Source organism: Equus caballus, chromosome 7, assembly GCF_041296265.1.
Source record: "Equus caballus isolate H_3958 breed thoroughbred chromosome 7, TB-T2T, whole genome shotgun sequence".
Classification (NCBI taxonomy): domain Eukaryota; kingdom Metazoa; phylum Chordata; class Mammalia; order Perissodactyla; family Equidae; genus Equus; species Equus caballus.
Genome location: NC_091690.1, coordinates 71,939,952 through 71,955,612, shown reverse-complemented (window position 1 = coordinate 71,955,612; position 15,661 = coordinate 71,939,952). Strand labels below are relative to the sequence as shown.

The following is a 15,661-nucleotide window of genomic DNA, read 5'->3' as shown; positions in this document are numbered from 1 at the left end:
TCCCTGCTGAAGACCTTTAAATAGTCAGTTTGTGGTATATATCATTTTCCTGTATGCTAAGCCTTAGCTCCCCTATTTCTATTAGGTTTCCTCCTCCTTAATGGATTAAAAGCAGAAGAGCAATCCTTGAATCTTCACTTTTTTTGTATGCTTTCACAACAAGTAACTATATAATTCTCTAGTTCAGTAACTCAATCAGAATACTCTAGAGTCTTGTTACTCAAAGTGTGGTCCACAGACCAGCAGCATTAGTATCACTTGGGAGCTCATTCTGAGCCAGAATTTCAGGCTCCACCCCAAGCCTCCTAAACCAGAATCTGCATTTTAAGATGCCCAGGTGATCTGTAAGAACTCGCAGATTTGAGAAGCACTGGTTTAGACTCCAAAGGAAGAATTAGAATGTTCAAGATACATATGACCAAGTAATACTAACTTGTAATTGCTTATTTGTTGGTTTTCCTTATCTGCTAACTAAGGCTTGTTGAGGGGAGGAACCCTTGCAATCTTCCTCACCACTGGTATTCCGTGGGACTAACAGGCCCTGGAACATTATCCAGTACTCAAAAAATATTTTTTGCTGAATGCATAAATGACTGAACAAAGTGAAAATAAAGCTTTTTCAGAAAGCTAATCCTTTAGGAAATTGCACGTTATGTCACCTACTACCATACTAATTCTTTAATTCAGTATCATTAATTTCACTTTAAATATGTTGCCTTCTCTACTTCAACAAATGCATTTAATGCACTTGACAAAGCAAAAGCTTGGCTCATCTTCCTCTGTTGGAGCCACCAGGGGCCTCTTTTACAAGTCAGAGAGCTGCATTTTAATTCTGGCTCTCACAGATCCATCCCATATGTCTGCACAAGATGAAATCACCGCAACAACTTGGAGGGGGTGGGGAGAATAGAGGAGGAATGGGTAAAGCAAAACCAATTCTGTATCAGGGACATCATATGAAACCTGAAAAACACGATTTTTTGAACAAGATACTTCCAGAAAATAACTCCCGGCACGGGAAAGAAAGCGGCAGAAAAACCTCTACCTTTCTCAAGAGAAAAGGTGATACAGGAGAACAGGAGGGAGTGATAAAATACCAGCGATTACCTAGCGACGGAAGGGGGAAACACACCAGACCAAAACTAAAGCGGACAGCGGTTAGAAACATCCAAGCAGGGTGCCAAAAAACACACAGGTTTGCAGAGAAGGAAGCCAAGGGAGAAGAAAGGGGAAAGGAAATAGTTCTATGAAGGGTGTAACTTGCGATGATGGTTTTTTTTTGTTTTTTTTGAGAAAGAGAAATGACACGCACTTGAAGGAGGGGTGTTGCAATTTCACGCGCTGCAAAAGGAAGCCACTGACGGTCCCAGGGAGGCAGCCGAGCAGAGGTGGGTGGCAACGCCCGGCTCCGCTGGCCCCCGCCCCGCGGCCTGAACCATCTTCTCTGCAGCCCGCCGAGCTCGGGTGGGGACGGGAAGGGCGGACTGGGGGGCGAGGGGAGCTTGCGGGAGGAGGGGGCGGAGGCGGGGCAGACCAGGTACCCACCTTATCCCAACGGAGCCACTGCTCGATGGCCGTGTCTAGCTGAGGGTCCCCGGTGTGGTAGGGGGAATGCAGCAGGTTGGAGTTCAGGTCTCCCTCTGCGTTTTCAGACATGGCAGCCAGACTGGGGTGTGCGGGCCCGGGGGGCGACGAAGACACCGAGTTGCGGGGGAGGGCCTGAGGTGCGCTCACCAGGGTCCCGACGCCCGCTCCTCACTGAAGGGCATCGGAGACCAACCTCAGGATGTTTGCGCCAGCTGCCGCCGCGGCTCTGGGGAAGCAGGAGAGACGGGGGATGCGGCCACCCGCTCCCCACCAGACCAGCTCCCGGTTTCCCTCTGGGCGAGCGGACTGGAGCGGTCTCGCCGCGAAAGAACAACAACAGTCCCAGATGTCTGGATCTGGCCGCCGCCGCCGCCGCACACACGCCGCCTCAGGCCCCGCCCCCCGCGCCGCCGGCCCCGCCCCAGCTGGTTTAAGCCCCCGGCGCCTGAGGCGCGAGCCCGGGAGCGCGCTCCCGACCTCCTGCAGTAGCGCGAGTTAGGATCCGCCCGGGTGGCGAGGGATTGGAACACGGCTGTTTTTATTTTTTAATTTGCCTTTTGCCACACGTCTTTTGTTTCAACCCCCACACATTCCCACGCGTCTCCTTTTCTCGATCAGTTGCCACAACCACCACGAGCCCAGCGCCTCAGCGCTCGCTCAGCGGATCCCCGGCGCGCGCGCTGGTCGCCCTCCCATTTCGCCTGGGGGAACGCGCCTGGCGGGAGGGTGCGCGGGGCTGTCCCCGCACGGCCTCACGGGAATTGTAGTTCTTTTCTTCCCCCCAGGTCTGCGGAGACCGCCGTAAAGACTACTACTCCCAGCACCTCCGCGCTCTCCCTTTCCTCAAAGGAGAAAGATCTCCCTCGAGGCTGTTTCTTACGGGCACGCCCTGTCACTGTTATGTACGCAATGTGGCCCTGCACTTAAATTAAATTAAACAAGGACTGATACAGCGAGGGGACAACTGGTATCCATTTAGTGCTTTACAGTTTACGAATCGCATTCTATCGCTTCAACCATCCTGCGAGGTAGGTGGGCGTGATCCATCCCCATTTTACACACAAAGAGGAAACTGCCCCTCACAGTGAACCGACTTTTTCAAAGAGAAGGAATTCCTGAGTGATGGAGCCAGCATTCCAGCCTCCTTTCAGATCTCCTCCGCTGGCACTTCTTGCTGTGCTGCTGCAGTGGATGAGGAGGTAGAGAGAACAAGTTGTGAAGGAGGGAAGATGGGTCACCTTTTAACCCTAACGTAAGTGAGGACGCGTAAGCGTCAAAAGAGAGAGACAAAGAGCAGTGGTGACAGGGATACGTGGGAAGAAGAAAGATTACTGGAATAATTTTAAATTTCTTGTTCGTTTAGCCTCCTCTCTTCTATGGAACGTTCACCTTTCAAGTCACACAACCTGAGGTGTGGGAGATGCTGAGAAGTGCTTACCTCTCGCTCTTTGCTCCTGACTTTCTTGGTTTGGCCTTCTTGCAATGGCTCTATGATTTTTAACCAAGTATCTTACAACTCTTTCCCTAGTCAGCTTTTTTGTAAGGAGGATATAATAATATTTACACCTTGGCTACAATAACTTAATAAATGGCTTTAGAGTGTTTTGAGGTTCACAGATAAAAGACATAATAAATTCAAAGTATTACTTTCTTTCCTTTAAAGTGCCATTTACCATAATAAAATTCAGACTCCCAAGGTACAACATGATCGTAGAGCCAATTCCTGAAAAATAACGCGCCTAGTTGGGAGTTAGAGATTTAGCTAAGCATTACGTGTTTCCTCTGTGGAGTCAGCAGGTTCTGTTAATCACAGAAGGCCTGGGAAACAACCATATGTCCTGGAGAGAAATTCATCGTTCACTATCATCACCATTGTTGTCCATGACAAACATTAAACTTTTACTCTGCTGAGCATTATGCTAGGAGTTGAGGCTACAAGAAAGTATGTAACATAATTGTTCGTTTCAAAGAGTAAAATCTGTCTGGGAACAGGATATGTGCGAGCAAAGATAGCCAGTGATAAACAGTAAATGCTTGCTGCAGACAGCTGTTAAAGAATTCACAGTCTGAGGTGGTCAATAAAAACAAGTAGCAGGAGGGACCAGCACTGGGCTTTGAGGGACAAAAATTAATAAATACAGAAAAAGGTAGAGGGCGTTTCAAACCCATAGACCATTGGTTCTCAAATCTCCCTAGGAGTTTGTTTAAAATGTATATTCTTGGACGCTGCCCCCGAGATTCTGAGTCAGGTTATCGAGCTAGGGCCAAGGTGCCTACATATTTAACAAACACCTATTGATTGTGACATAGGTGACTATAAACTTGCTACTCAAAGTATGATAGGAGGACCAGTGTATTTGCATCCTCTGGGAGCTTATTAAGAAATACAAAATTTCAGGCCCCATCCCAATTATACTGATTCAGAATCTACATTTTAACAAGAGCCAGTGCTGATTTATATGCATTTTAATTTGATAAGAAGTGGTTTTTATAGGAATTCTTATTCAAGTTAATTGAATTCTGAGAAACGCTACTAAATAATAGAAGTTTCAAGAGATGGAATTATGTAGGGCAAGTATAAAAGACAGAAATACAAGTTTTAATTCAATGCCAGAGTCAACGAGCCCTCACTTTTATCAGCAAGATCGTGACAGATATAAGCTGATTACCAGAAACCTTGCCTAGTGTCTTTGACTTATTTCTTAGGAATTGAAGGGTAACCAAGGAGACCAGAACTCATCAAATCCAGGAACAGTGTCTAAGTGTGTCCAGAAGAGGGAGTGTATTAGTTTTCCTAGTCAAGGAAAGCTCAGAAGCTTTAATTTCTGGTGGAATTTGCCCAGGGTATTCTGTATTTTAATTTGCTAAATCTGGCAACCCTAACTGTGGTTATGAAAGAGAGTATCTCTCTTGGTCCATATACATATATATTTTAGGATCATGATATATGTAACTTACCCTCAAATGGTTCAGAAAAATACTGTGTGTTTATATAATATAAACATAATACAAACATATAGTTAGAAAAAAACAAATAATAAAGCATATGGGGTTAATTTTAACAATAGGTGAATCTGGGTAAATGAAAGATGGACATTCTTTGCACTATTTTAATTTTTGCAACTTCATTGAAATTATTTCCAAATGAAATTTAAATAAAAATGTAAAAGAAAAACCTCAAGTGTATAAGAAATATCCATTTCTTTATTGTTTTAAAAAATCTCATTAAGAGATTCGTTCTACCAGGGTAGTGAGAAATTAAATTTTCATCAATATCAGGGGCTCCCCTCTCCACCCAGGCGTTATATGGTGCTGGGGAAACAGAAAGAGTCGATAGCTGTAGTTCACCAAGGTTTCTGCTAACATCTGTGTTGTCCAGAGTCGTAGTGGTCTCTGGAAAACTGACAGCTTTGTCCTTGCATCCTATTCATAAGCTATGGCCAGGAAACTTGTTTGAGGCTGTGAACCCCAAAGCCTCATGGCCATCCCCTCTAAAATCTTGCCAGTTCCTTGAAGTGCTGCCACCAGGCAGAGCTCAGGACCTCTCTCTGTCATCGCTCTCCTATTTTAAGACTCTAAATTTTGTGGAAATCTATCAATCTGCTATGTGATTACTCTGAAAAGGGAAGTATTTTCTTGTTGCTCACAAAGATGCTTGCATAAACTCTAGTGAACTCTGTATTAAAAAAAAAAAAGTCAGGCAAGGAAGTTGAGTATCTTGCAAGCAACTTTCTACTTTTAGCCCTCTTACATAAAACCTCTGCTGAGGGAAGGGGATATAACAACAAATAAAAAGCGGCTGTTTTTGTGTAAGGGGGAAAGAATGCAGAGCACACTTGGGATTAGGGTGAAGCGAGGCAAAGAACCTAGGTACTCCCTTTCTATCTAGAGGCACTCCCTTTCAGGTTTGTGGAAGTGCAGGATTGGTGCCTGAGAGTGAGTGCCTCATTACATTTTATTAAACAGCTTTATTGAGCTATAATTCACATACCAAACAACTCACCCATTTAATATATACAATTCATTGGTTTTTTGTTATAGTCACAGATATGTGCAAACATCACCACAGTCAATTTTAAAACATTTTCATCACCTCAAAAAGAAATCTTGTATGCCTTAGCTATCAGTCCCCTGTTGCCATATCTCCCACTCCCAGGCCTAAGAAACCAGTAATCTGCTTTCTATCTCTATAGATTTCCCTGTTCTGAACATTTCATATAAGTGGAATCTTAAAATATGTGGTCTTTGGTGACTAGCTTCTTTCACTTAGCGTAATATTTTCAAGATTCATCCATATCCATGTTGTAGCGTTTATGAATATTTCGTTCCTTTTTATACTTGAATAATATTCATGTGTGTGGGTATACTACATTTTGTTCATCTGTTTGTCCATTGATGGACACTTGGGTTTTTTCTGCCTTTTGGCTGTTATGAATAATGCTGCTATAAACATTCATGTACAGGTTTTGTATGGAATATGTTTTCATTCCTCTTAGATATATACCTAAGAGTGGATTTGCTGTATTAGGTGTTAACTCTATGTTTAATCATTTGAGGAACTGCCAGACTGGTTTCCAAAGTGGCTGTACCACTGATATTCCCACCAGCAGCGTATGAGGGTTCCAATTTCTCCACAGATTTTCCAACACTTGTTATTATCTCACTTTTCAATTCTAGTCATTTTTGTGAGGGTGAAGTGATATCTCATTGTGGTTTAGATTGGTATTTCCTTAATGACTAATGATATTGAGCATCTTTTCATGTGCTTATTGGCCATTTGTATATCATTCTTGGAGAACTATCTATTCACACCCTTTGCCCGTTCTTTAAACTGTGGGGTTTTTTTTATTATTGAGTTGTAAGATTTCTTTATATTTGTGGATATAAGTCCCTGATACACATTAGATATGATTTTCAAATATTTCCCCTTATTCTGTGGGTTCTCTTTTCACATTCTTGATGATACCATTTGGAGCACAAAAGTTTTTAGTTTTGAGGAAGTCGGGTTTTTTTTTTTGTTGCTCTTACTTTTGGTGTCATATCTGAGAATCTTTTGCCAAATCTAAGGTCATGGAGATTTACCCTTTGTTTTCTTGTAAGAATTTTATAGTTCTACCTCTTACATTTAGGTTGTTGATCCCTTTTGAGTTAATTTTTATGTATTTCATTATTTTTATGTGTTGCTGCATTTAGTTTGCTAGTATTTTCTTGAGGATTAATTTGTCCATATTCGTAATAGGTATTGGTCTGTAGTTTTCTTTTCTTGTGATGATCAGAGTAATACAGGCCTCATAAAATGAGTTGAGAAGTGCTCTCTCCTCTTCTAATTTTTGCAAGAGTTTGTGAAGAATTGTCATTAATTCTTCCTTAAATTTTTAGTAGAATTCAGTGGTGAAGCCATCTGGGTCTGGGCTTTGTGGGTAGTTTTCTGATTATTAACTCAATCTCTTCACTTGTTATAGTTCTATTCATTTGTCTATTTCTTCTTGAGTCACTTTCAGTAGTTTGTCTGTTAGTAGGAATTTGTCCATTTCATCAAGGTTATCTAATTCGTTGGTATACAATAAACATGGTAATCCTTTATAATCAGTGGTGTGTTTTTTTTTTTGGCTTATTTCGCTTTTAAGCTCTCCCAGGTGTTTCCAATGTGCAGCTGAGGCTGAGAGCCATCTCTTCAGAGTGGGGATCTGACCTTTAGGTTTTTTGTTTGTTTGTTTTTGGCTTAAAACAGTAGAAATTTACTATCTCAGAGTTTGGAGGCCGGAAGTCCCGGTTGAGGTGTCCGTAGAGCCATGCTCCCTCTGAAGTCTCCAAAGGAGAATCCTTCCTTGCCACTTGAAGCTTCTGGTGGATCTAGGTGTTCCTTAGCTTGTGGCTGCATAATTCCAACCTCTGCCTCTGTCTTCAGATGGCCTTCTCCTCCAACTCAGGGACAGCCAAATGGAAGAGATGCATAAGCCAAAGTATGGAGGGATGAAGTGGTATGGAGCTTCCATGCCCTCTGAGGGCATGCCACCCTCCTAGTGCCTCGTGTGTTCACCAGAATCTTTGGAGTTTTAATGTCAGTTGTTATATTTGTTATTTCTAGAATTCTTTTAGATTCTTTTGCAAATTTGCCATAGCTCTTTTTATGATTTCCTATTCTCTATAGTGATCTTCAAACTTGTCTTTTCCTTCTTTAACTATAGCCAGCATAGTTGTTCAATATCCAAAATCTTTGTGAATCGGTTTCTCTTGTCTATTGTTTTTGATAGTTCTTGCTCATAGACTCTAGTTTCTTTGTGAGCCTTGTGCTTGTGTGTGTGTGTTGGACATTATATTTGACAAATATTTGTGGGAATAAATTTAGACTTGCAATGAAAGTACTTTTCTTTAGAGAAGATTTGCATTTGCCTCTGCCAAATGCCTGGGTATTCAACTACTTTAAGGCTTGAATTTTTCACGTGTTCTTGTCACCCTATTTAGGCAGTAAGTCCATGTATGGTATTCCTTTCTCTTCACCCTCACTCTGGGCATGAGATCCCAACATATCGTGGAGTCTCAACATATTATGAGAAGTTTCTTCTATTAGACTCTCAACCTTTTGCAGACCCTGGGCTTTGTTTTCTGTCTTTCTTGCCCACAAGGGTTTTAAAAGTAAGGTTCAGAATTTTCAGGATTGTTCAATGCTTTGAGAGCAAAAGCCTCATTTTCCATAGTTACCTCTCTGGGATGACATTTTCCCTTCACTCATGGCCTGGTAATTTCTTGCTGGCTTGTCACCTTTCCTCTGTGATTTAAAAAAGAAGGTTAAAAAATTTTTTTTCAGCTTCGTTATTTAGTTATACCAGGAATGTTAATGTTAATACAAATAACCTGGTCTGCCATTTTGGGAAACATTATATTCTTTTAGTTTGATAATCAATTTGTGTCTGTAAAATATTACATCAAGTTGATCTACCATGTTATTTTTTTTAATGAGTCTCATTTAGTAAGATTCTTAGCTTGTCTTCATTTTTTTCCATAATAAATAACAGTAACAATGAACATCTTTGTGCTTAAAGCTGTCTTTGCCTTCTGCAGTATTCCATACATCTAACTTCTTGAGAGTACAGTTACTGGGCAATATACTATAAATGTTTAGGACATTTGATTCGCAACGAATTGAACTAATTTCTTATGAATCAAATTGCGTGCTGGTAATCTTTTTAGTTCTGTCATGGTATCATTAATATCTTTTAAAACCAAGTCCAATAAACTAGTCCTGGCCACCTGTGTAAGTAGTTCTCAGGCAAAAGATGGCCCTTTATGAGTTTTCTTTTAAAATATTAACTCTTTTCCATAAATTATTTAAGTTCAACTTAATGTAGCAAATACTTGCATGTCTATAGTGTGTAGGCATCCTTCTAGGTGGTGCAAATTCAGTGGTAAAAAAAAAAAAAGAGATCCTGGTCCATACCCTTATGAAACATAGGGTGAGGAGCACAAACAAATAACACATCATTGAAATATACTGTGATAAGTTCTTTGACGACAGTAGTCCAGAATAGTATGGGAGTACAGAAGAGAGGCACTTAACCCAGACTGAGAGGGCGATGGAAGCGATCCTAGGGGAAGGAACAGCTATGCATACTAAGTCTTGAAGTCACGGAGCCTAAGTTCTCCAACTAGGTCCTTATTTTTCAAGATTCTTTGAGTTTCCTAGGTCCTTTGCATTTCCATATACATTTTAGAATAAGCTTGTTCATTTCTATGAAAAAAAAAGCCTGCTGAGTTTATAATTAGGACTGTGTTATATCTCTAGGTCAATTTGGGGATAATTGACATTTTAATAATATTGAGTTTTTCCATCCATGAGACTGGTATTTCTCTTTATTTTGAAAGAGTTTCTTTAATTTCTCTCAGCAATGTTATGTATTTTTCAGTGTAGAGGTCTTACAAGTCTTAAACATATTCCTAAATATTTTATTTTTAATGCAAATGTAAACGGTTTCATTTTATAGCATAGCCTGGAACTAAAGAATAAATAGGAGTTAAGACAGGGGAAGGGGATTTGGAACTCCAGGCAAAGGAAGCAAAATAGGAAGGATATTTGGATGCTGAGAGCTCAAAATGACAAATATCTGTCATAAGCCTCTTTTATCATGCTCACATGGAAGAAATATTGCTGAGGTGAATAACAGCAGCAACAAAGAACACATATTCTTCTTTTTGAGTTCTAAGGTCTGCAGTTATACATTTAATAATAATATCTAATAATGTCTATTAGGTAGATAGTATTAGCTAACAATAGAACAATAATATCTAATAAGTTGATGAGTTAGTTTAAAATCTTTTGTAGAAGAATACATTTGGAGAACTTTTACTACCTGACTTCGAGACTTACTATAAAGCTACAGCAACCAAAACAGTGTGTTAAACAGCATTAGCAGAGACAAATAGATAAGTAGAACAAATTAAAGAGCCCAGAAATAGATTTAGAGTCACTAGATTTTCAACAAAAGCACCAAAACAAGTCAATAAGGAAAGTAAAGTTTCTTCAACATATGATGTTGAAACAACTGAATATCCATCTGGGGGGAAAGCAATCAACCTTGGAGGCTGGCCCTGTGGTGTTGTGGTTAAGTTTGGCATGCTCTGTTTTGGCGGTCCTGGCTTGCAGGTTTGGATCCCAGGTGTGAACCTGCACCACTCATCAGCCATGCTGTGGAGGTGACCCACATACAAAATTGAGGAAGATTGGCTCATGGTGAATCTTCAGCTGCAAAAAAACAAAATCAACCTTGACCCCTACTTCACACCAAATTTAAAAGTTAATATTAGATTGATCATAGACTGAAACAAAAAGCTAAATCCATAAAGCTTCTAGAAGAAAACAAACCAGAATATCTTTGCAACTTGGGAATAGGAAAAGGTTCTTAGGATAGAGGAAGCATTAATCACAAAAAGATAAAATTGATAAGTTAATTGTCATCAAATTAAAACTTCTACTCATCGAAAGATAGCTTTAAGAAAATAACTGGGGGTGGGAGGGCCAACCCTGTGGCCTAGTGGTTAAGTTTGGCATGCTCCATTTCAGTGGCCTGGGTTTGGTTTCTGGGTGTGGACCTACACCACTCATCAGCAGCCATGCTGTGACAGCAACCCACATACAAAATAGAGGAAAATTAGCACAGATGTTACCTCAGGGCGAATCTTCCTCAAGTGAAAAAGAGGAAGATTGGCAACAGATGTTAGCTCAAGCCAAATCTTCCTCAGCAAAGAAAAGAAAAGAATTAGGTAAGCTACAGATTGGGAGAAAATGTTCTCAAAATATATATCTCATAAAGAACTAGTATTCAGAATATGTATAGAACTCCTAAAATACAATATTAAAAGAAAAAACCTCATATCTTTTTATTGCAATTGACAAAAATAACCTTAATATAGCTTAAGTAGAAAACAATTTTTGCACAACAGAGAGAATGTACTTAATGCCACTGAACTGTACATTTAAACATGGTTAAAATGGTAGATGTTGTGTTATTTATATTTTACCACAATAAAAAAGATTGAATGTATTGGCTTGTGTACCGGAGAAAGGCAGGAGTGGAGCTAGCTTCAGGCACCCCTGCATCCTGACATGAAGACTCTTGTCTCCATCTTTCAGCTTCGCTCTTTGTCCCCTACTCGGTCTCTCCTACTTAATGTTTGAAGAAGACAGTATTGGTTACACACAGCTTGTGGCAACCCTCATCCCAGCTAGCAACACCAAAAAGAGAGGATTTGTCTCTCTGCTTCAGTAAGTGTAAATTTCAGGGAATGATTGGCCCAGCTTGGGTCCTGGTCCCACCAGCCCTTGGCCATGGGAAGAAGGGTAATAGGATTGATTTACTCCAGAAGAATCACATAAAATGAATAGTGAAGGAGGAACAGTTCCTCAAAGGAAGGGCAGGGTTCTATTATGGGAAGAAGGGGAAAGGGGACACCACACAGACAAAACACAAAAAACAGATGCCTTCAGTATTGATTTGGTTTCTCCTCTTTGACTTTAAACAAGTTCTTTACCATCTGTCCATCATCTTTCTCAATTCTTTCTGAAATATTCTAATTTTCGTTTATTTATTCAGCATCTTTATATCATGCATCGACTCTTGTGCCATGCGCTCTTCTATGTGTTGGGGAGACAGTGGGGAACAAGTCACCCTGTACTCTTGTCCATGAATGATTTTCCCTTTCATATGCAAGTATTTGCCAGTTTCATATCGTGCCATATCCAAACAACACCAGTAAAGAAACTTTTTTTTTTCTGTTGAAAGAAATGTTAAGGGGACAGCCCAGTGGCACAGTGATTAAATTGGTGTGCTCTGCTTTGGTGGCCTGGGGTTCACTGGTTTGGATCTGGGGCACAGACCTATGCACCACTTATCAAGCCATGCTGTGGCAGGCGTCCCACATATAAAGTAGAGGAAGATGGGCACGGATGTTAGCTCAGAGCTAATCTTCCTTAGTGAAAAAGAGGATTGGTGGTGGATGTTAGCCCAGGGCTAATCTTCCTCAAAAAAAAATAAAAAGAACAATGTTAAATGTCTGCTGCATTTGAAAGCTCAAAAATAATCTTCCACTTTTAGTGATGTAGTACTATTCTTTACCTAGAGCCACTTAATATGTATATGTCATTCTGAACTTTAAAAATCATGAAGTATCGTGTATTTATTTCAGTTCTAAACCTTGACTTACCCAGTTTGTGTTCATTTTCATTTTCTGCATACCTGATAGCTCATTTTGAAATAGTATATTATGTTGCTTTCTATTTATCTTTTTCTTCCACAGAGCCCTCGTACATAGTTATATATTCTAGTTGTAAGTCCTTCTCATTCTTCTATGTGAGCCGCCACCATAGCATGGCTACTGACAGATGAGTGGTGTGGTTCCACAACTGGGAGCTGAACCCAGGCTGCTGAAGTGGAGAGCGCTGAACTTTAACCAGTCGGTCATCAGGGCTGCCTCATGTTGCTTTCTATTTTAGAAAACGTCTTTGTGCTTGTGGATGCTAGATGATTATAAAATGTATGGTACCTTGTTTTCTTATAATTCTTTTTTTTTTTTGTATTCTACTTATTTCATGAAAGAACTGGTAGCCTGTAGTCAATTTTCTGTTCCTAACAATGTTTCATTTCTTGAGGAAATCTAAGATCATCTTCTGTTATAATATGCAGACAGTATAGTATTGTAGACAAAGGATAATTGAATCTCTTGGAGTCAGCTCTGGCCTCTGTAAGAGGAGCTGTGATTTTTATGATGATGTGATGTCCTCAGCCTGATATATCCTGGAAATTTCTAGGATTAGAAGAAAATGACACATTCTGGACTCAAAGCAACGGGAAAAACCCCACATTATTTGGTAAAGGGAGGACTAGATGGCATTATTTTCTGTGGATTTTATTGTTTAAAACAATTCTTTATAAATCACAAGTTGGAACAAATTAAACACATGCATACACACACTCAGAGACACACACACATATATATACACGGTCTACATCACTTAACAACAGGGGTACATTCTGAGAAATGTGTCATTAGGCGATTTCATCATGGTCTAAACATCATAGAGTGTGCTTGCACAAACCTAGATGGTATAGCATACTACACACCTAGGCTATATGGTACTAATCTTATGGTACCACTGTTATATATGTGGTACATCATTGACCAAAATGTTGTTCAGTCACACATGACCACATATATAATATGATCTCTAATTTTTCTGCCCACCGTTTAATTAGGAATATCAGTGAGGAGTGACATGGCCAAAAGTATGTATCAGTTGTGATGGCGTTCAGCTACATGTAATGAAAACCAAACTATAGTGGCTTAACCAAAGAGAGGAGTATTTTTATTTTTCAAATAACAAGAAGTCCCAAGGAAAGCAATCCAAGGGCAACAAGTCAAAGACATCATCAGTGACCAGCCTCCTTTTATTTTCCTGCTCTGTCATCCTTAATGTGTGGCTCTCATCCTTATGGTCAAAAGATGACTACTAACTTCTGTTTCTGGTCTGGCATGTAAGGAATTTGGGAGTCATCACTGCATCCTAACAACAAGTAAGAAGCTGAGAAAACTGAAAAATCAAAAACTCTTCTTGGATCCATCAGAGAAGTGAGGTCACAGTACAAACTGCTGCCCCCAAATTGGAGATGCAGACAGTCCTACAAAGAACCACAACTTACCAGAGCAGAAACCTTCTCAGGAACCAGTGCAAAGGTTGGAAAACCTAAAGTCTAATTGGTGAATTGCTGGAGGCTCAGTGTGGACAAGTCTGAGAATCAAAAACTCCAGGAAGGCCCAGTCATATGGGAGGGTCCTACACTTTTGTCAGTTTTACCTCCAGGAGGTTTGTCAGGTTCTCACAGTGAATATTGGAGAAAAATCCCTCATGCTTCTGGCAGAGCAAGGGGAAAAGTAGCGATTTTGAATACACCAGAGCATCTCTTCTTCTTAGCAAGGTCTGCCCTCAGGAGAAACTGTTTAACTAGAACCTAATCTGCTGGTCTATTATAAGAGCCTGACTGACCTGGGGGAAGGGAAATACCCCAACCCCAAAAGAGTTGGGGGACGATCAAGAAGTAATTGTGAAGTTCACACTCCAGAGGCACAGGCTCATTAAAAAACTGATACCTAATCATAGGACTACGGAACACTTTACCTCCCCCCTAACACTTACCACCATGTTACTAAAGGCTTATTTACTGCAGTTCTTTTACCCAGTACAGGCATACCTTGTTTTATTGCTCTTCACTTTATTGCACTTTGCAGATGTTGTGTTTCTTACAATCTGAGCTGAAGGTTCAGAAGATGGTTAGCATTTTTTAATTAAGGTATGCATGTTATTTTTTAAGACATAATGCTATTGCACACTTAATAGACTATAGTGTAAACATATTTTTTCTTGTCCCTAAAGCCCCAGTACCTAGTTGTATATCCTAGTTTAGGTCCTTCTGGTTCTTCTGTGTGGGATGCCACCTCAGCATGGCTTGATGAGTGGTGTGTAGGTCCACGCTCAGGATCTAAACCTGTGAACCCCGGGCCACCGATGTGGAGGGCATGAATTTAACCACTACACCACCAGGCCAGCCCCAGAGTAAACATAATTTTTATATGCACTGGGGAAAAAAGTTCATGTGACTCTCTTTATTGTGATATTCACTTTATTGTGGTGATCTGGAATCGAGCCACAATATCTCCAAGGTATGCCTGTACATCATGTCCAGCTATCAAGAAAAAATTACAAGGCATACTAAACGGCGAAAAACAGTTTAAGAGACAGAGCAAGCATCAGAGCGAGACTCAGATATGGTAGGGATGTTAGAATTATCAGATTGGAAATTTAAAACAACTATTATTAATGTGCTAAGGGCTGTAATGGATAGAGTAGACAGCATGCAAGAACAGACGGGTACGTAAGAAGAGAGAGAGATTCTAAGAAAGAAAAATTCTAGAGATGAAAAACACTAACAGAAGTGGAGAATGCCTTCAATGGGCTTATCAGTAGACTAGACACAGCTGAGGAAAGTATCTTTGAGCTTGAGGGTATCTCAATAGGAACGTCCAAAACTGAAAAACAAAGAGAAAACAGACTGAAAAACAACAATAACAGAATATCCAAGGACTGTGGAACAACTACAAAAGGTGTGACACATGCATAATGGGAATACAGGAGGAAAAGAAAGAAAAAAACAGAAGAAATGTTTAAAACAATAATGACTGAGAATTTCCGCAAATTAGCGTCAGACACCACACCACAGATCCAGGAAGCTCAGAGAATACCAAGCAGGATAAATGCCAAAAAAGAACCTATACCTATACCTCTAGCATGTCATGTTCAGATTGCTGAAAATATAAGATAAAGAAAAATTTCTGAGAGAACCGAGTTAAAAAAACAGCTTACCTATAGAGGAGCAAAGATAAGAATTATATCCAACTTCTCCTCAAAAACCATGCAGGCAGGAAGAGAGTGGAGTGAAACATTTAAAGTGTTGAGAGGGAAATAAAAATCTGACCTAGAATTCTGTTCTCTGCAAATTAATCCTTCAAAAGTGAAGGAGAAGTACTT

At 40.2% G+C, this 15,661-nt stretch overlaps 1 protein-coding gene and 2 long non-coding RNA genes across 4 annotated transcripts in view; 1 reads left to right on the top strand and 2 right to left on the bottom strand.

Moving 5' to 3' along the window:
- PGM2L1 (phosphoglucomutase 2 like 1) overlaps positions 1 to 1,996 on the bottom strand; it is a 65,850-nt gene extending 63,854 nt beyond the window's left edge. For both annotated transcript variants that reach the window (XM_001498196.5, XM_005612044.4), the window contains exon 1: positions 1,546 to 1,996. In XM_001498196.5, coding sequence (XP_001498246.1) covers positions 1,546 to 1,656 — 111 coding nt within the window. In that variant the 5' untranslated portion in view covers positions 1,657 to 1,996. The remainder of the gene's footprint in view (positions 1 to 1,545) is intronic.
- Positions 1,134 to 4,771, top strand: LOC111774339 (uncharacterized). The gene is made up of 3 exons (XR_011441051.1): positions 1,134 to 1,388; positions 2,373 to 2,839; positions 2,951 to 4,771. It is a non-coding gene; the product is annotated as an uncharacterized lncRNA (long non-coding RNA).
- Positions 4,772 to 6,570: 1,799 nt separating this feature from the next.
- Positions 6,571 to 15,661, bottom strand: part of LOC138925180 (uncharacterized) — a 29,011-nt gene continuing 19,920 nt past the window's right edge. The window contains exon 3 of the long non-coding RNA XR_011441050.1: positions 6,571 to 8,356. This is a non-coding gene — a long non-coding RNA (uncharacterized lncRNA). The remainder of the gene's footprint in view (positions 8,357 to 15,661) is intronic.